At 37.9% G+C, this 22,634-nt stretch overlaps 1 protein-coding gene across 1 annotated transcript in view; it reads right to left on the bottom strand.

Moving 5' to 3' along the window:
* The window catches only part of dph6 (diphthamine biosynthesis 6), a 357,108-nt gene that overhangs the window by 51,922 nt on the left and 282,552 nt on the right, over nucleotides 1-22,634 (bottom strand). The window contains exon 13 of the mRNA XM_051919800.1: nucleotides 6,234-6,467. Within this exon, the coding sequence (XP_051775760.1) occupies nucleotides 6,234-6,467 (234 nt within the window). The remainder of the gene's footprint in view (nucleotides 1-6,233; nucleotides 6,468-22,634) is intronic.

The following is a 22,634-nucleotide window of genomic DNA, read 5'->3' as shown; positions in this document are numbered from 1 at the left end:
TATGTGATATCGGAGACGCTCGATATCTTTAAAATAATATTTAGGTTTTACTGTATATAAACTGTGTTTACATACATAATTTCAACGAATCTTACCTAATATCTAAGAGAATACAAAGGGTTTATGCTGTATAATTGTGCGGGAAATGTTTATAATAGTCTGGGAGAGTTTATAAGGGCTTAAAATATATAAAAAGAACCATATGAAGATATGGTTTCTACTTCGCAGATTTTCACCTTTCGCGGGGGGGGGGTTCTGGAACGCAACCCCCGCGATGGAGGAGGGATTACTGTAGAACAAGAGAAAGGAAATCAGTATGAATTAAGAGCTGTTTGCTTATGTCTCATCCACATATTTAAATAGTGAACTTTAAAATGGAAAAGGTTAAACTCACTCAAAAAAAGAAGAAGTGAGTCAACATTTAATGACAATTTTAAAAAAGCAAAATTTTTAAAACTATACAGATTTTAGGATGTAATTTTTAAATGAACAAAACATTTCATAAACACGTATTAGGAGAGAAAGGTATACAATTTCTTATGAATTTGATTATAGCCTGTTAAGATTAAAAATAATTAAAAATGCATTTTTTGTTTGAAATAGTCTAACAACTTTGAGGATTTTTTTCAGTCCAGCATAGTTAATAATGTATTTTTTTCCAGATGTTTAATTGACAAAACACAACTCTAAAATGAGCTAATAAAAATCATAAAATGCTCTGTTCTGTAATCTATGGAGTCATCAACATTAAAGAAAGCTGTATCTAAGACTAAAATAATTTCCCAAGCCTCAAGAGTTTTGTTATCTGTATTTGACCTGTGTTAAATATTCTTATTACAATTACTTCAAATGAATACAAAACCTTTGTTTAATCCCAGCCCCTGGGAAACTCAATACACTGGGCTCCAGATAAAAAAAAAAGCTATGTGTGACCATGTCATTTCAAATGATTACACTGAAGAGCCCCCTGCTAACAGCCCTGCTCTCACAAGTCATTTGGATGCAGCAAAAAAAAAAAAATAAGAGCAATACACAAATCTAATCTGATCCATCGGAAAGAGAAACATTCAGCTTCTCACTGCCGGCCTAAAGCCATCATTTTGGTACATGTTTTATTCTATACAAATACCATATAGTTTCAAATCCAACAATGAATTTACATTCAAGCAAGGCTGTGTATTTAAAAGTGAAATCAAAACCTTCGACTCAGGGTAGTAATAACTTCAGCCCAGCAACAGCCAGCATGGTTACACATGATTTCCAAACTGAATCTGCCTCCAATTTTAAAGCTCTAATAATGTTCAGGAAGCTAGCTATAATGTATGAGCATAAATATATTTCATTGGACAAAAACCTTAAAAGAGTGGTCAAATATCAAAATTGCCTTTGGCAAAGGCTTCTGAAAAGTCAGTAATTTTTAGATTTTTAGAATTTTTATAATAGTTTGAAACTGCCTCGTAAAAAGGGAGTTCTTTGAAGTCTTATTAGTATATGCATTATCAAAAAATCCAGGGAGGACTAATTGGAAAGATATTGCATGCGCACAATTTATGAATGATGCAAACTGCCGATAGTTGTATTTTTAGACATTTAATTAAATTTACTGGATTGAAAAAGAATTTGAGGAGCCATAACACTAGCTCAAAACATTTCTCAAAAACGTTAGCGAAACTTTGTTTTTGTAACATTACAAAGAAACTGGATATTAAAAAATGATAAGGAAAGATTTTTTTGTGGGGGTGGGTGGACAGCAATCACATGTTTAAATACAACAGCACATAAAAATGTTTTATAGAACAGGCTGAGCTTTTGTCATATAGACTACAAGATCATAGCATGATTGTGGCTTGTGTCAGTACTTCGTTTTTCCACCTCTAAAAGGACAGTGTTCAAAGATATCCTAAACGTTTTGAATATTTCATTGATGTACCCACTATCATTACACTACATTTTTTAGAAAAAGTCTATGTTATCTCCTTTCCTAATTTTTTTTTCATACTTAAATGAAGATACTGTAACACTATTAGTCTTTAATGTAAGAAATAAGGAGACCATTAAAATAAACCTCAGGAGGTTCTTCAGATGTAGATGATGACCTTACAAGGTACATTAAAAACTGATGCACTATTATTTCATAAAATCTTAAGAAAGTAACATATGACAGAGAAAGGGGAAGGCTGTATATAAAGCAAACAAGAATGTCTGATAGTTTAACCTTTTTAAGCAATGCATACAAATAGGGAAAGGAAATTCAAAATTTTCTGGAATGAGAAAACTCTTGTTTTAGTAAGTGTACTTTCACAAAACGTTTTCTATTTGCTCTAGACCTCTGACCAGCAATCTAGCTGGTGCAGTAAGTTCTTCAGTCCGGGAACTCGGTCTGTGGTGGCGCCAGCCAAACGACACTGCACTCCTACAAACAGACCTGTGACCTCAGCGTTACCAAGACGCACAGCAGCCTTTACATTGCAGATAACAATAGGAGAACTCTAAATCCACTGTGGATGGGACAGCTTCTAAGGTGCAAGTGATGTGCCTCCATTTGTGCAATGGTAGGCTGAGCATTCCCTTACAACCCTTATTCCCTCCATACTAGTGAGGCACTGCAACTTTGCAAACTTCCAAAAGCTTGTTACATGCACTTTTATTTAACCAGACCCAGGTAGAATAATACCTGTTCTAATAAAATATTATTCTTTGTGTACAATTTCTACTTGTTATTTTAATGTTTATTTGTTTGCTTTTCTTTTTTTATTAAACTATTCATTCTTTTTTGTCCTTTCATTATTTTGCTTTGCCAATAGAATTGGTGATAAGGTCCTTTTGTCCCAAAGATTTGTATTGTATATGCAGCTGAAGTAATTTTTTTTTTTGCCAGTCTAAGTTGGCTCCATACTCCCTGGCACCAACAGGAACCATTAATAATGTATCCAGGATGAGCCGGGCAAATGAGGATACATAGTACCGCAAGAGATGGTACAAAGTGGTCAAGTGCTTTTATTTTCAACAAAACAAAAAGTTAGAGGTTCAAAAACCCAAAGTGCAAAAGTGCAGCGCTCAATGTTCTTTAATACATAAATATTCCATAAAATCACAGTGCTGGTGTAGGTTAAAAAAAATCAATAAATAAACAATAAATAATCCATTAAAAGGGGGTTAAAATCATGGCAGGAAACAACTATAAAAACACACAAGCCCTGGTGTTTCCTTCTAAAAACTGATGTCTCCTCTGTATACCCCAAAAGGGATCCTGCAGCCATAGGAGACGTTCTCCTGACAGGTACAGCCAACATTTAAAATCCTGGCTTGACCTGCTGCTGTCACAACCATTCTTAGAAATGCTGTTATGCAGCTATTGTCTTAACCTGCTTTGTCTCCTGACCTTAACTCAGGAGGATCTTTGAGATGTTCAAGATTCATACACAAGTAGTCTGTTGTTAATGTTCACAGTTATTTTTGATTTCCTGCATTTTTTTGGTTGTTGTACTGCTCTACTCTCATATTATTTTCATTTTTGTTCTTATTTCACCACTTAAGATTGAAATTGCAGCATGGTGATAAGTATTGCATTTCTTTTTCCCCATAAACAGTCTGATGTACTGACACAGGCTCTATCAAATATTAACATTAGAATCCTTGAAGCCTACAAAAAAACTTGTAATCCTGGGCGACCTTAAATTCTTTTGCACCACTCCATTAGCGTCTTTTGTATTGCAAATGTGTTGATCAGCACAAACAGCAAGCAGCCTGGTATTCTCACCCCCCAAAATGATGGAGCCGAGTCCATCACAAAATTCTCAGAGCTTAGGTTCTCTTTATCCGAGAATGAGGTGCCTGGAGTTGTATAGGGTAAATAATATATTTTTATTTGGAATACATACATTTCATGTGTGTTCCGTGTCTACAACAATCTGTGTAAGTGTAGGATGACAGGAACTGCTGAACACATAGCTAAAACAGAAACTTTGCTATAATAATAAGGACTAGAAGTGTATAATGTGTGAAGACTTTGGTCCAAATATCAAATAAACACATGCACTTTAATTCAAGAATATAAGCAACGAAAAAAAATCATTTACATGTTGCTCTCAAGGAGTTAAAAAAAAAAAAAAAAAAAAGAAAACCCAAGCTCAAATGTCAGTTGACTGGAAGTTGATATGTATTCTTGAATGGTGCAGAGGTTCAGAACTGCTGCCTTATTACCCAAAGGTTCTGGGTTTGAGGCCGGGCACTCCACGTTTTGAGTAGTGAGCTGCTATTATTATTGCCATAATATAATAAAAACATACAGTGAATCCGGAAAGTATTCCCAGCGCATCACTTTTTCCACATTTTGTTATGTTACAGCCTTATTCCAAAATGGATTAAATTCATTTTTTTCCTCAGAATTCTACACACAACACTCCATAATGACAACATGAAAAATGTTTACTTGAGGTTTTTGCAAATTTATTAAAAATAAAAAAAACTGAGAAATCCCATTTACATAAGTATTCACAGCCTTTGCCGTGAAGCTCGAAATTGAGCTCAGGTGCATCCTGTTTCCCCTGATCATCCTTGAGATGTTTCTGCAGCTTAATTGGAGTCCACCTGTGGTACATTCAGTTGACTGGACATGATTTGGAAAGGCACACGCCTGTCTATAAAAGGTCCCACAGTTGACAGTTCATGTCAGAGCACAAACCAAGCATGAAGTCAAAGGAACTGTCTGTAGACCTCCGAGACAGGATTGTCTCGAGGCACAAATCTGGGGAAGGTTACAGAAAAATTTCTGCTGCTTTGAAGGTCCCAATGAGCACAGTGGCCTCCATCATCCGTAAGTGGAAGAAGTTCGAAACCACCAGGACTCTTCCTTAAGCTGGCCAGCCATCTAAACTGAGCGATCGGGGGAGAAGGGCCTTAGTCAGGGAGGTGACCAAGAACCCGATGGTCACTCTGTCAGAGCTCCAGAGGTTCTCTGTGGAGAGAGGAGAACCTTCCAGAAGGACAACAATCTCTGCAGCAATCCACCAATCAGGCCTGTATGGTAGAATGGCCAGACAGAAGCCACTCCTTAGTAAAAGGCACATGGCAGCCCGCCTGGAGTTTCCCAAAAGGCACCTGAAGGACACTCAGACCATGAGAAAGAAAATTCTCTGGTCTGATGACACAAAGATTGAACTCTTTGGTGTGAATGCCAGGCGTCACGTTTGGAGGAAACCAGGCACCGCTCATCACCAGGCCAATACCATCCCTACAGTGAAGCATGGTGGTGGCAGCATCATGCTGTGGGGATGTTTTTCGGCGGCAGGAACTGGGAGACTAGCAAGGATAAAGGGAAAGATGACTGCAGCAATGTACAGAGACATCCTGGATGAAAACCTGCTCCAGAGCGCTCTTGACCTCAGACTGGAGCGACTGTTCATCTTTCAGCAGGACAACAACCCTAAGCACACAGCCAAGATATCAAAGGAGTGGCTTCAGGACAACTCTGTGAATGTCCTTGAGTGGCCCAGCCAGAGCCCAGACTTGAATCCGATTGAACATCTCTGGAGAGATCTTAAAATGGCTGTGCCATTTGGTATCTTAATTTCACTTGAATTTTTTGTTATTCAGTTTTATTCTTCAATAAAAGCACACTTGTTTCGTTATACCTTTGCAAAAGTGTTTATTTTACATTCCAGTAAGTACATGAATGAGACTGAATCTGTCTCTGCCTCTCTCGTGCACACACACACATTCATACATGAAAACGTCACTATTTGAAAACGCTGTGTCATTTGAACAGGTTTTTTTTTTTTTCTTCGATTTTGCCTGTACTCCGTGTTATGGTGCATGATACTGAAAATGATCTTATCCTGGAACCATCAGTCACAAGGCAAGAACTAACTCTGAATTAGATGCCAATTCATCAAAAACCATGTAGACACTTAAGCTATATAAATTTAGAAATGCCACATAATCTATGAACCACATTTTTGAAATACAGAAGCAGAAAATCTGAAGAAAATCCATGTAGACACAAGAGAAAATGTAAATGTCAAAGTGAAGATAATCCAGCAAACAATCAAGCAAGATCTTTGAACTCAAGTTATCCACTTCAGCATGATGCCACAATGTACCTTACCCTACTCCAACTTCTGTTTCAGTTCATTCACAAAATTTTAACTCATTATAAGGTCTTGTGTGCAAGATAATAAAAACAAGGAAAAAACAATAAGTGTAACCCACTTTTAAACTGGTGAAAAACTTACCTCTGTTGTACATTTTTCCCATATTTTCTTGATAAGAGGAATGTCTATCTTGCTAATAGCATAGCAATTTGCCATTAATACATGTCTCAGTGTTAAGCCACTGTTCATAGCATCTAACACCTTTTCTACATGACTGAAAGTCAGTATGGCTTCTTTCTGAACACCTCCTTGAACAAGTTGCATTGTGCATGGTATAAGCCCAATTTGTCCAGCACAAAAAATGGCATCATTAATCTGGAAAAGAGAACACAAGCATTGAAAACTATAAAAAGATTCTGTAACTTGAAAGTAAAAACACACAATCATGTATCTATCATTTTTAAATATTACATTTTTTAATACTGCTAAATGCTATTCATACAAACTATAGGAATTTATACATCAGACTCCGTTGAAAGGCCCATTAATTTGGCTGTTATGAGTACCGAGTCCATCAAGATAGACCAGAGCTTCAGGTTGCCACAAAACCAGATGCCTGAACCTCGAGTATCTGAACAGGGATTCTGCCATTTACCCTGAGAAATAAAGGGAATCTGTTATCTAGAGGACAAATGCATTTCTGATTTAGGCGATAATATCTACTCAGTCTTTCACTCTAAGTGTTTTAAATAAAAGCAAATACACTTGTGGACCTGCCCAGGGTTAGTTCATTTCTCGTGTCTAATTTTATCAGGGTCAACTCTGGATTCATGCAACACTAAAACTTAGTTAAGATGAAGATAAACATGCGGACTACATGATGTGTGAATAGTCTACTTTGACAGATATGGAGACGAGTTAATAATTCATTTAGAAATATCAAAATAAAAAAATATGTCATATTAAGGACATTCACAATTTTTTGTCAGCAGACTAGTAATAACACAATAACTATACTAGGCCTATATATGGTGAAATGGGAGTTGAAGTTTTGACTTTTGACACCTTATCTAGTTGTACTTTGAGGTACCCAGTGGCTGCATTTGTTGCTGCTGGTTTGGACTAAGCACTGATTACTGTGAGGCCTAGAGAACTGATGCTGTATCAAAAGTGCCAGATTGTCTAAGTAAACCAGTGTTATGCAATTTTCAGTTTATGTGATTGTTCAGCTTATTAATGAAACCTTATATATATATATATATATATATATATATATATATATATATATGTTTGAAATAGTTTACTGTCAAATAAATGCAAAGAGTACGCGACACGTGTTTCGCCCTCATTCTGGGCTCATCAGGCGTACATACTCCACTGCATACAATCAGATTGTGACACAGACTACGAATGCCGTGAATGTAATTACCCCGATCTACATGCTGTCAAATAAACGAACCACACGCCGTGGCGCAACGTTAGGGGCATCGCCTCTGGTGCTGACGTCCGAGGTTCAATTCCCGAGAGGGAGTGCAGTGGAGTGTGTACGCCTGATGAGGCAAGAATGAGGGCGAAACATGTGTCGTGTACTCTTTGCATTTATTTGACAGTAAACTATTTCAACCATTCTATGATCTGCTCCTCACAAACTGAGGGCACCGTGGCGGATGTTAGCAGATTGCTGGCCAACCACAAGCGTTACCTGGTAGGTAACCACCCATACAATCAGATTGTGACACAGACAACGAATGCCGTGAATATATATATATATATATATAAATATGTTACGGCCAAAACCCGAAGTTCAGCCAGTTCCCAAATTGACCGGCCATTTCACATTTTGGCCGAGAGGTGTGGCCAAAGTCCGAAGTACTAGAAATGACCGGCATATATGCTACTTTGGCCAGCCATTTTGCGAAGTGGCGAGAACTCCCTGGTCAAAATCCGATGTGCTGATGTAAGACTGTCCGCTCAAGGTGCGAAGATGCTTAAAAATTTTCAGATGCAGATTCAGAAGTGAGTTTTCCATTCTGCACGAGAAACTGCTCAAGGCGGGTCTTGTCCAGCAAAGCGGATGCCACTTGAGACGGCCTTCCCCTCGCCCAAACACTAACCTTAAGGTCAATAAAATAGGTCCCTGATGTTAAGTCACTATTTTATTGCTAAAATGTTAACAGAAATGTGAAATCTACTTATATACCTGATCTTAATTATTGTGAAACAACCAAGTGGCGTCCGCTTTCTGAACATGAGCCGCCAAGGCTACACTCAACGCAATTGCACTACTAAGTGCGCAACAAATCGCTGCTCATGCCTTTTTCCTTCCGACTTTGGCCGATCGCCCCATGCCATTTCGCAAACTGGCTGGCCAAATCCCGAAATCGTGGAAAAGATCGGACATTGGCCGTCAATTTATAGCGACATTGGCCATTTCCCGATTTGGCCGGACATTTCCCGCTTTGGCCATAACATATATATATATATTATATATACAGTATATATAAAATGACAAAACTCCCAGTGTCTGTACCCGGGCATAATGGCTGTAATGTTTGATGAAGAAAGGTAACAAACAAATACGGACGTAAGGGCTAGAATTTCCAATGAACCAAGGCAACAGAAAACTACGAAGAAATACGGATGTAAGAGTTATAATGTCCAATAAACAAAAGCAACAAAAAACACTAAGAAAAACAGATGTAAGGACTAGAATGTCCGATGAACAAAGAATACAAGATACACAAAGAAAGAGGGACATAAGGGCTAGCATATCACGTGAAGAGATGTTCCTAAATGCACAACGTAATCGAAACAGATGGACTTGACTTATCATTATACCACTGTTGCCATTTAACTAAAAGTATTTCACTATGCTAGTTCTTTAATGTTTTTCAAATAACCTAAAAGAGAGCCAGTGCCTAGCTTTGGTTTGGACAAAAGTTGTGAGACCCGGAGATGATGCACGTTATTGCAGGAACTGGAACAGATGCTTTATATCAGTGTCTCTCAGCTTGGAAATCTCAGCAATTTAATTTGATTCGGCAAGTACTGGTAATCGAGAGACTACCTACTCTAATTTTTAGCTTTAACTATAAAAAAAAATCCATGTTCATTTATAACCTAATATGTTTTAATTCAGATAGTATACTTGGTTTTCTTGTATGCAATGACACCTCCCTTAATAAAGACAGACATGTACACATACTAGCAGGGATAATTAGAACTGCCTGGGGGTGAGGGTACCAACTAAATTTCTGAAGGAAACAACCTATGGTGCTCTCATACACAAATGGAGAATTTATGCAAAATGTGGAGGTATAAAAGTATTGTGGAAAGCTACAGCATATCTGGAAGAATTGTGTGCGGGAACCAGTCATGTGCGTAACTGTACTTGTTCAAACCACAACTATTTAAAATGGACAATCAATCTGACTGCATCTCCTTAGCTAGAAGAAGGAAACTAGAGTTCATGTATGAAACTCATACTATTTCATTTTGTTTCGGGACAACTGCTTATTAAAAGTGTTCTGTTAAAATGCCTATTGTAACTGAATTTATTCAAATAATCAATCAGACCTTCACAAAACAGTTCATGGAGCAAAACAAACTAATGACATACAAAGTAAAAAGACTAAAGGTTCTGCTTTTTTCTGTATTGTTTCCTTCAAATTATTAAAAATTTAGGAATCTTGTAAATGACTTTACATTTTTCCTCGAACATTAAGGAACTAATGCAAAAGATCATGTATGCATATTTTTAAAAGACTTGTATTTGGCAAGTGACACTATTTGCATAAATGCTTCATAAAGTTAATTTAATAAGGCTCTCACTGTAAATTTTGTTAGGTGGAACTAGATTCAATAAATCAATACATTTCTGACTTTTGTTTTTAATTTGCACCCCGTTGGCTTTCAGAAAGTTAAACATGCCATTCTGGATGAGTGAACAATTCCTATTGGTCTTCCATTTCCTAAACCATGACATAATTAAAGTGACAGGGAGAGAAATCACATTCTTTGGTTCTGAGAAAATCGTTTCACTACTGTTTTTTTATTAATCAAAGTAATCTACAGTAATAATATACATTCTTTAAATATCTAAAAAATTACTATGTAAAAGCATTTAGCACTTCAGGACTATCAAAAGCAAGTTAATTCCTTAAATCTTAGTAAAATTATTTTTGAAGTGATCTATGAGTTAGTAGGCACTGAAATATCCCATTATAATTTATGTTACTGTAAAAGTTGATTTCAAGTATTTTGAGAGTTTGAAAACTTCTTCATAATAACTTTGCAGAGTAATCATGTAACATGACAATGCAGCTTCACGCTTGGCAGCTCTGCCAGAAGACACTTGTCCTCTAGCTACACCACTGCTGTTTTTGAGACTGTACTAAATCAGATAAAGACAGGTAGATGGGTAGCTAGTTAACTGAAATGGTAAGCAATAGGAGATGCTTAATCAGGAAATGAATCCCTGAATCATAACATTCTGTTGCCCTTGTCTGTACACTGGTAAGAGTATTTAAATTAATGTCAAATAATGTTCGAATGACTTGAGCCTGCTATAGACTGAAACCTTATATCCAGGGCTGGTTAGTGCCCTGAGCCCACTGTTCCCAGGATAAGTTCTAGCTGACCTTGGCATCTAACAGCTTTCCTTAGTGAGTGGTATCACCTCTAACAATCACATCTGCTTGAACTACAGATTTATTCTGCCTCTGTACAGTACAAAAACAGAATGAAGTAATTATTTTACTCCCCATTAAAAAGATATATCTGCAATAAATTAAAAAGGGCAGGACAAGCACAAAATGTATACTTGATGCAAAAAACAATGTATAGAAAAAAAGTATAAGATAAAGACCAAATGCTTAATGCTAAACACACTTTGAAGATTCAGTAATTTCAAGTTTCTGGTTAAAGCCATCTCTCTTATTGATCTGTGACAATATGATGTACTAAAAAAGGATTCAACATTTGCACAGAAATGTGAATCTGGAAACTCTGCCCTCCACACTAATATATATATATATCTAACCTGATTTACTGACTTTAATTTTAAGGGTACCTTTTTAGGTTGAACTTTATTGTAATTTGTATCAACTCTGAATGGTTATATGGCTACACACTTGCAGTATTAAGAGAATTTGCTTACATGCAGAACCAGCTACATACCAGCTCTGTCTTTATAAATATATACAAATAAATAAATCAGTCTACAAATTCCATTTAGATAATCGTCCCCCAATGAATTTTTTCACAAAATGGCTACACGACTGCAAGAAAAAAACCATCATATCAATACCTGTACAAGGTTTTCAGATGTCTTGACATATTAGGACTTACGTGAAAAAGACACTTTAGCATTTTTTTTGAGTTATCCATTACTGCCTTCATTCAGACAACATCCTTTTTATTTCATCCATCCATCCATTTTCCAACCCGCTGAATCCGAACACAGGGTCACGGGGGTCTGCTGGAGCCAATCCCAGCCAACACAGGGCACAAGGCAGGGAACCAATCCTGGGCAGGGTGCCAACCCACCGCAGCCTTTTTATTTCATTCCAAATTAATTTCTTCAGGTGAACTATTCAATATTATTATCTCTCTATTAAAGAGAATTATTTCCTTTTGGTCCTGCAGTTTCTAAGAACATATAAACATCTTAATAAGTCTTCTGCTGCTCCGATACATTATTTTTTTAAAACAATCCCTCAAATATTCACACAGAGCTTCATAAAATTTATCCAACAAGTCTCTTGAACTGGCTACCAAGATAGCTGCTGTTCTAAAACTCACAATGACTAACATTCAGTTCCTCTTAATTTTATCATGTCACCTTTTTTGTTCTTTCAAATAATGATCATTTGTGGCAAAAAGCAGCACTATTTTAAAAATATCTCAAGGCCCAGTGATGTCTGCTTCTGAAGGCTGTGTAATTACCTACAGAGGCGTCTTAATGCATAGGCACAGGCTGGGGGCCCAGGATGTTTCAGATGCCTATATATATTTCTGTTTTGCTATCAAAACAGGGGCTCATGATGCTGGTAAGATGGCCCTGATTACTTATATGCATGTAGTATTTAGTTTTATGAATATAATTGTCACTTCTGTTTAAAGTTTACAAAAGTGTAGCTAATGATTCTGATTAAAAAGTGAAAACAGCTCTGAAACACAGAATGCATTGTGTTTGAAATATACATTGACTTGCAATAAACATTTCACTGTTAAAACAATTTGATGTTTTGTGTCAGGAGTTAAAGTACTTAATGTTTCACCAGAGTTAACAAAGATGGTAGAATTGTATTTGAATGACTGTCATATGAGAAGAACACTTGTAACAGTTGTCCTGTGTATTTGGTGTCTGTTTTTTTACCTTTCATTGTTTCTAATAATTATAAAGACAGTACGAATGGTTAATGGAAGTCTGTGGACTCTCTTGAAAGGAGCACCAGACTCAGTGGTCTAATAAGAACTAAAAGTGACCATGCCTTAAAGCAGGGGTGGGCAGAGTCATTCCTGGAGGGCTGCAGGTTTTTGTTCCAACCCAGTTGCTTACTAAGAAGCCCTTATTGCTCAAGTGACACTTCTGCTTCACTTTAGTTGTCTCGCTCGTTAAGATTTTGAACCCTCATTGCTTATTTTAGTCTTAAACAGCTGAATTCTTGGTTTTCAATGGCTCCTTAACGGCAATAACATGCATATGACAAAAGAAACCAGCATTTCTCCATTTAGCTTGTTACCATTTACACTTGTGTATATTTATTGTACACTATGTGGTTTAATTAAATACTTGGAAGGAAAGTGAAGAGAAAAAAGTGCAAGATGTGTATTATTCATCCATTTTAGACTTCAAATCACTTAGGTGATATCCTTAGAAAGGAAAAAAAAATCTAGGACAGGAGAATGGCCTGACATAGCTGAGTTAAAGCACCAACAAGCCATGAAATTAAATTATTGGGAAAGACTGTTTTCTAATTAAGCAACTGGGCTGGGGCAAAAACCTGCAGCCACTGCGGCCCTCCAGGACTGACTTTGCCCACCCCTGCCTTAAAGGGTTAAAGAGCAAGGATGAAACTGACCTCCTGGGCCTGCGAGAAGTGATGGTGGGCGATAATCTGCTGGACCTGAGGAACAGATTGGCAAACACTCACATTAAGGAACACTAAGGCAAAAAAGACACTAAAAAGACTTTTCATTATTACAATTGGGGGTGATTTGTAAATAATTGATTATATCATTGTGTATTTTTATTATTTATAAAAACAATTTTCATTCCATTCCTACATTTGCTACTGTTGGTGTACTCTATAATTGTTGTGGCTAGTAGGAAAGTAGCGCTAGTCAATCATGTTATGGACCATTGAATCAGTTTTTCTTTTTGTTGCCAGTCTGAGGATCAGTAGCGCATAATAAAATCGTGCCATCTCGGGTGGGAAAAGGGTCTTGAGGAGCAGTAACCATTAGTGCAACAAACAACAACAGGAGTTTAGTAATCCATACCACACAAGGGGCTTATAAGCAGGGTTGCTTCATTTCATATTATTTTCGGCTCCTATAAAGCAAACAACACATTTCTTTCTTCTCTTCATTATGTGATAGGCAATCACCTTATCATAATTCATAAGTACTCTTTACTATTAAGCAAAATAAAAGATTTCCACAATTTATTGTTGATGGTAGACAGTGTCCCAGTGGCAATGGAGCTAGACAATAAACTTGGTAGTCATTGGTAAAAACTGCATGGCTGCTTTTTCAGATCAGTAACTGACAAAAATATCCATCTATGATGTGCTTCATTTTTCTAAAGGTATTTACTAAACAAAAGTAGTACATTTAAGAATGAGGGCAACACAATGGCACTGATGATACTATAATTACTTTACAGAATGCTAGTTTTGAATCCCTGCGGTCTGTGCAGGGTTTACACAGGCTTTCTCCAAATTCTCTGGTTTTCCTCCCATATCCCCGAGGTTAATTGGAAATTTTAAGTTGACCCTGTATTAGTGTGAGTGTGGGTCAGCTACACTATGGACTAGCAGCTCTTCTTGTGTTAAATTTCTACCTTGCACCCAATGCTGTTGGGTTCAGCTTCAGGCCTTGTGACCATGAATGTAATGAAATGGGTCAGGGCACTCTACAACAGCGGTTCCCAAACTGTGGTACGTGGAGCCTTTTCAGGTGGTACGCATCGCGGTCGCTAAAATTTAATTTATCTGTGCAAAACCCTTAATGACAAGCATGTTGTGAGCAAAAACCAATGAAACTGTTTAAATACAATAATACGTGGATTCCCAAATTTAGTGTGGTTTGAAATTTCGTCATCTGAATAAATAAAACCTATTATTCAAATCAGTATTTAGTTCATTTTACGCTACCATAATTCCGTTTTGCGGAAGTCAACTTCTACTTCTTCACTGTTTGAGCTTTTGGTCACTAGATGAAAGCACAACGCCGACACTATTTAGTCTTTGGTAACTGCCTCACAGAAACCACTTGCGTTTGTTGTTATACGTGCACTGCCGCTGTATCGCATCGTAGTTACTAGTTCTAAGCACAAAGCCGATACCATTTCGTCTTCGGTAACTGCGTCACATACGGGCCAAAGGCAGGATTTAGTTTCGGGGCGGAATTTATTAATTTACTAGCCATGTGCGCCCAACTACGTTGCGCGTGTTAAAGTTGTCTGTGAAGGGCTCCCTGTTTAAATGCGGCTGCCAGTCATGAACTGGGCCCTTCGTCGCACAGCATTATGATTTTTTATAAGGGAAACAAAATTACAAAACAAAACCCTTGGACATTGATTCGATAGGAACGGCCTACTCTGAATCACTGTCCGAATAGTAATTATGTGGTGGTGGAGGAGCATTTCTGCTTCTCTCCGTTCACAGTCCGTCTCGTTTTCACGACGCTGTCGTTTCCTCTCACGATCTCTTCTCAACCTTTCTCCAATCTCGCAGGTTGCTTTGTGGCAATCCAAAGAGTAAGGAAGAACCAATGTTTCTTTCTTAAATTCCAAACGCCGACTGATAGAAAATCACAGAAGTGTGTCCGACTTATATACTCTGACTGCCGACTCCAAGAAGTGGGTGAACATTCGATTTGGATGAAGTGCTGCCAATGACGGTCGATAGAAACACAAAAAACCACAGTCTCGCCAATGAAGCAGGTGTCGATGCCAGATCTAAACACAAAGCACGGTGTCGACGCCAGATCTAAACACAAACAGTGGTGTCGACAGTGTTTGTAAACAAAAGTAACAACCAAGGTGTTGTGTATTCAGCCAGTACAAACAGCACGTAGTCTCCTTTAGTTCAATCCTCTTTAATCACCACACTCCAACCTCATCCAACGATCCTCCCCCTCACTTCTTCTCCTCCTCCATCAATACTGCCATCTACCGAACACAGCAGGAACACCACACAAGGCAGTGCCAGGGGAACATGAATTCGTGGACAAATAAAGATCAAGATCCAAATGAAGATTATATATAAAGATGTACATGCACATATTTTTTCATTAATTTTATGCATAATTTCTTCCAATTCTTTAACTTTTATTCAGATTTCGGGGCAGTTGTAGTCAGTGTCTTGAATTTGCTGTATATTACCTAATTAAGAATTAATCAATCACTCATTGCAGTACTTGCTTTTTAATTTTTTTGTTAAAAATTCGGGTGGTACACAACGCAACTCACTTAACCTCAGGAGGTACTTGACGTTCAAAAGTTTGGGAACCCCTGCTCTACAATGCTTATAAAAAGTTTTCCACTGCTTGGAAGTTTTTACATTTATTGCTATAAAACCTTAAGTCACAGAGAATTAATTTGGGCTTTTTTGACATTGATGAACAGAAAAAATATCTTTTTAATTTCAAAGTGAAAAGAGACCTATGCAAAATGACCTACACTAATTACAAACATAAAACACAATAATTGACTACATAAGTATCCGCCTCCTGTAATATGACACACCTATATCATCACTGGTGCAGACAATTAGTTTTAGAAGTGACAGAATTTGTTCAGTGGAGATCTTTTGTCAAGGAGTTTCAGTTGATTGTAGTGTAAATGCACATCTGAGCAGAAAGTCCAACTTATTTTGAGTCACTATGGTGGCCTAACCTACACACGGGAGACAAAAGAACACTCCAAGCAATCCAGTGAAAAGGTGATTGAAATGTACAAGTCAGGAGATGGAAACAAAAAAATATCCAAGTCACGGAATATCCCTATGAGTCCAATCAATAAATCATTAAGAAATGTAAAGCATCTAGCACAGCTGTATACCTGCTTAGAGCAAGCTGTCCACAAAAACTAAGAGACTGTCCAAGAAGAAGAGTAGTGAGGGAGACCATGAAGAGGCTTCTTAGAACTCTGAAGAAGTTACAACCTACAGTGGCTGAGACTGGAAAGACTGTGAACGCAGCTTTATGACAGAGTGGAAAAGAGAAAACAAAAAGCAAAGTTTGTCAGAAGGCACAAGGCAGACTCTAAAGTCAGCTCTACTGTATAGCTGGATGAGACCAAAATTGATCTTTTTGGTCATCAGACTAAATGCCATGATTGGATATGGCACATTATCAAAAAAACACAATCCCCACCGTGTAGCATAGTTGTGGCAGAATCATGCTGTGGGGTTGTTTCTCTGTAGCAGGCCTGAAAAGCTTAGAGGGTAAAAGCAATACAATAAAGCACAGGGAAATTTTTTTGGAAAACCTGATGCAGCCTGCAGGAAACTTGCACCTTAAGAAATGATCTGTTTTCCAACAAGACACAACCACAAGCATAAAGCCAAAGCTACACAGGAATGGCTTAAAACAGTATTAATGCCCTGGAATAGTTGAGTCAGATTGCAGATCTCAATCCAATGGAGAATGTGTGGCCTGACTTATTAAATGCTGTTCACTAATGACCACCATGCAATCTGACAGAGCTTGAACAGTTTTACAAGGTAAAATGGACAAAAATGGCAGTGTGTAGATGTGCCAAGCTGATAGAGACCTGTGCACACATGGCTGCCAAAGGTGCATTTTCTAAATACTGTTTTGAAGGGGTGAACAGTGAATTTGTAGTTGATTTAAACCACTTTTAAGATATCTGTTTTCACTTTTGACATTAAAAAGAATTTTTCTGTTGATTAGAGTTAAAAAGCCAAATTAAATATAATGTGATTAAATGTTTTATAATAAATCAAGAGAAAACATCCATGGGGATAAATATTTTTGCTGTACTATTTAAGAATGATTAATTTGAATAAAAAAAAAAAAAGTTTGTTTTTTTAACTTAAGCACATTTCTAAAATACATGGTTCACAGTCCAGCACATAAATTATAGCACACAACCACATAAACAACCAATAAAATAAAGGCATAAATTAATACATATTCTCACTATTCCCTCAGTAAAACAAACTGGAAACCGCTGATGTTTTCATGGTAATATACTGTAAAAAAAAATATTATTTTGGTAAAAGATGTGCATCTTCTGTTAAAAAAAAAAACAGCTTGGAAAACTGAGTATTTATAGTAAAAGAAAAAAAAAAACTCCTATTAATGCAACAAAATGCCTCAGTGGTTCATTTCATTTTAAAGGTCAGTTATCTAAAATGATCAACTGACCTCTGACTTAAAAATCAAATACGTGTCTACATGCGGCAGTCAATGTAAATAACTATCAATGACAATGTGCTAATTAGAACTTCCTGAGTAGCCATATAAACCTGTGACCTAAATAAAGACCTCAGAGGACTGGATCAATTGAAACATCAAGCAAAATTAGGCCTGCTGCTAATTAACTAAAGATCACTCCTGATGGTGATAACAGGATTAAAACTGTAATGCATTGTATAATTGTGAAGTTGTAAATTAATACCTAATAATCCCTTGTTCTTGGGCTCATTTAGTTACCTAATGAAGGGTAAAATGACACTATTAAATTAGTACTAATGTTTGTATCAGAATTAGAAAGAAATGTACATTGTCATTGAAGATTTTATTTATTAAAAAAAAAAAAATATTATATATATATATATATATATATATATATATATACACAGTATATCCATCTCTTCAAGATTGTGTCTATCATTCATATTCCATGCCAGGTCAGAGTAGACATGACCAATGAACTCGGCAGCAATAACTATAAGGGAGAAATCTAGGTTACCTAATCTACTGTGATTGCAAACGAACACCCTAAACACAAGGAACCAGCTTTTAACTCCAGATATTCACATAGAAAATGTAATGCCATGCTGAGAGAATGTCTTTAGACTGTAACAACTCACTAGTTTCCCTACTTAAAATCTCCCAGGAGATCATATCAGATCAATACAGAGGTTAATTCATTTCACAGTAAAAACCCCGGTCCTTAGTGGTGTGATGTAGCAAATTGTTCCTATCACGCCATGTGGTGAATCACATAATTTCAGGTAAACTTTGCACAAATATAAAACAGTACAAAATGACTGGCTTAAAAGCAGGGTTATTCAGATAATTTACTGACATTTCCCAGATGTAACATTTTGGAAAAATCTACTTTTTGATTAATATGAAAAGATGGAAACCATGGTATATTAATACCACACAAATAAACTGAAAGAACAATTTTTATCAATGACGAGTTTGAAAATTAGACTGAGAGGATTAAACAGTATAAGAAAGTTCTCTACATGGTCCATTTTGATTATTATTCTAAATCAAGACATGGGAATTATTTAGAATCATAGATAAACACAAAATAAAAATTGGAATGGCCTGAAACAATTTCATATAATATTAATTGCTCTGAGTTCATGGATTACTTTAATTGTGACGGAGATTGGATACGACCACAGATTCAGCAATCAGATGTCACCTCTTCAAATTACTCCATTTGACATTTACATTTATAAATGGTTTACCCTCTTACTATGTATATTGATGTGTACACCCCAGAGCAAAAACTGATATCAAGGGGCAGAACCACTTTAAATTCCAAGGGTACATACGTGTACTGATGGAAAAAGATTAATTAGCTATTGTGTCTCACACATCTACTGATCTACTTACCAATATTAGAGAAGCTCCATCTCAACATTTAAATCAATGCTGGCATATTATTGTTAGATCTGGTTCATTGATCATTGCCCTTATTTTAATACACAGGGAGGTGCTGGATGACGAATTTGACAACAGATAGATTCAGCATAAACTGGAATGTTGTTCTCCTCTTTTTTATTGACAGTTTTTAATACAGTTATTCTGATAATTTAATTAGCCACATATGGCAGAAAATGAATGTCTAACTTATTAAAAAACAAATACAGTTATCTCTTGTGATTCACAGTGGTTAATGGTGCAGGAACCCTGCGAATACATTTTGACTGGGTACTGAGACAAAGATGCATATCATGCTCCAGCCAAAGTGCATACATAGTTCCACAGTTCTCTACTAAAGTGCAACGTTTTTACAAAGTTGCTGTAATAAATTTGCATGAATATGTATGACAGTAAATGACAAAATTATTAGCACAAAACAATAAATACTTCTTATACAGTCCAATTTCTCAGATGCAGATGATGGTGGTGTAGTTATGAAATGAAATCCTCTAAACAGCCTCCTGAAAGTTATTAAAGTTTTATTGTATTGTGATGCCAATGTAAATGAAGATTTGTAGTAGCTGGGAGCACTCAGCTCAACACAGACATATTCATACGAACAAGAAGGACCAGAGACAGGATAAGAACATAAATCCAGAGAAAACTGTAATCTGATGGGTGTTACTGTAATCCAACAATGCAGTGAAGCTTTGAAACAAAAAGACACCCGATGATCACAATCCTGCTGGCTACTTATGACTCCCTTTCAAAAGTAGCACCTCATCTTGTTTTACCCAGCAGCCCTTGTAGAAACTGAAATCTGCCCAATGGTGCAGTAGTATCTATCTATCTATCTACTTGCGGGGCTACCTGCATATGAAGTCTATTTAAGTAGTGCTGCTCCAGTGTTGTTTGTGGTTTTTGTAATAGGCCGCAAAACTTGCAAAATAATTTTCATTTAATTATTCATGTTAAACCCGGAAATAAGTCGATTCACAAATCGTAAACCTGTAAACTGCGAGGGCCGACTGTAAAATAAGGGACACCAAGACAGGTTAATGGCAAAAAGACTTCTGAATGGTTGATAAAGAAATTTAATTACCATTGCTTGACACAGAAAGACCCTAATTTATTAATCAAAAAATAATATAACAAAATAAAAAAAAAATGAAGCAGGCTGAAGGCAAAATGACCTGTAAATGGTTGATCACCAATAATGAAACATCTTCATAACTGTTTTTTGAATTAACACTAGAATCCCTGAAGCCTACAAAAAAACTTGTAATCCTAGGCCACCTTAAATTCCTTTGCACCTCTCCGTCAGCAACTTTTGTTTTGTAAATGTGTCGATCAGGACAAGCAGCAAGCAGCCTGCTGTCCCATCATTCCTCCCTGATGGAGTTCAACTCTGGCAAAAAGTTCTCCCAGCTCAGGTTTTGTTTATCTCTGTGTGAAGTGCCTGGAGTTGTAAAGGGTAAATAATATATCATTATTTGCTTGCTCCACTCCATGCCATTTTTTGTTTTGTGCTTTTGTTTTTCACCTTCTCTACAGCGCACAAATGCTTTGCACTACTATCATACATAAGACAGGCATTGCTGGACATTGCTAATTGCAATTTACCGGTTTTATACCATCTGAGCTACAGTTCATTGTTCGCTCCCGTAGCCAACACCACAACCACACCCAGAAAGACCCCATAGCACCGAGCTCGAGTGACCAAGCTGACCCCAGGAGAGTGCTCCGGAGACGGTGACACAAGCGAGGCAAGGGCTCCACGCTAGGCTGAAAGCCCGCACTAGCCAACCACCGCTACCCAGCCTGTTGCTAGCCAACGTGCGGTCTCTGGAAAACAAAACAAACTGGATGAGCTAAGAGCCAGGATTACATCGCAGCGTGAAATAAGAGAGTGCTGCGCTCTAATTTTCACCGAGACCTGGCTTTCGGACAAAGTCCCAGAATGCACCGTTCAGCTACAGACTCACTCCATGCACAGAGGAGACCGTATTGCAGCCTCCGGTAAGGCTAAAGGGGTGTGTGTTTATTAACAACACGTAGTGTGGAGACGTACAGACTGTTTATAAGCTCTGCTCACAAGATGGGGAGTTTCTACTGCTGAAATGCTGACCCTATTATCTACCGAGTGAATTCACTGCTGTGTTTTTGACTGCTGTTTACATCCCCCCGCAGGCTAACTCCGCGGCAGCGCTCAGCAAACTCCATGACGTCATCAGCACCTTGGAGACGGCTCATCCCGATGCTGTTTTTATTGTGGTTGGCGACTTTAATCAGTGCAATTTACGGACTATACTCCCTAAATACCACCAATACGTGAACATTCCCACCCGTGAGAAGAACACATTGGATCATGTTTACAGCAACATACACAGTGCATACAGGGCTGCACCCCGGCCCCACTTCGGACAATCGGACCATATCTCCCTGTTCCTGTACCCAGCCTACAGACAAAGGCTGAAACAAACAAACCCTATCATTAAGCAAGATAAACTTTGGACCCCAGAGACTGAGAGGACCCTGCAGGACTGTTTTGCTCAGACAGACTGGGATGTGTTTAGGGTTGCATCCACTCTAGAGGACTCTTCTATCAGCATACAGGACTATGCCGAGTATGTGACTGGGTATATTAGCACCTGTAATGATAACATCGTGTCCACAATACCAGTCAGGAAGTTCCCCAATCAGAAGCCCTGGATAAAGAGTCAGGTACGCCACATGCTTCGTGCCCGCTGTCTTGCATTTAGATCAGGCACTGAGATGGAGTACAAAGCTGCGAAGTACGGACTAAGAAAAGCCATCACAGCAGCCAAGATGGAGGGCTTCTATTCTACTGCTGGCTCTGGAAGTATGTGGCAGGGCCTACAGAACATCACAGACTACAGGACTAACACCAGCACAAACAGCTCCACAGACATTCTGCCGGATGATCTCAACACTTTCTACACCCACTTTGAGACATCCAGCAACAGCACAGAGTGGAGACACACACACCTGGATCACCCAACCCCCCTTCCCTCCCCCAACGGTCTCTTCAGGTCAGGTACACAAAGCACTAAGGAAGATCAACCCCCGTAAGGCAGCAGGACCAGACAACATCCCTGGACAGGCTCTCAGAGCATGTGCCAATGAACTGGCTGATGTTCTCTGCTCCATCTTCAACCTTTCCCTCAGTCAGAGCATCATTCCGTCCTGCTTTAAGACTACAATCATCGTCCCCCTTGCTAAGAAAACACCCACCCACTTGTCTGAATGACTACAGGCCGGTAGCACTCACTCCAATCATCATGAAGTGTTTTGAGAGAGTGGTGCTGGCCCACATTCAGAGCAGCATACCGGACACTCTGGACCCCCTGCAGTATGCCTACCGGCCCAACAGGTAGACCTCAGATGCCATCGCGGCCGCACTACATTATTCCCTCTCCCATCTGCAGGACAAAGACT

Source organism: Erpetoichthys calabaricus, chromosome 16, assembly GCF_900747795.2.
Source record: "Erpetoichthys calabaricus chromosome 16, fErpCal1.3, whole genome shotgun sequence".
NCBI lineage: Eukaryota > Metazoa > Chordata > Cladistia > Polypteriformes > Polypteridae > Erpetoichthys > Erpetoichthys calabaricus.
This window is presented reverse-complemented; position numbering and strand designations above follow the sequence as displayed.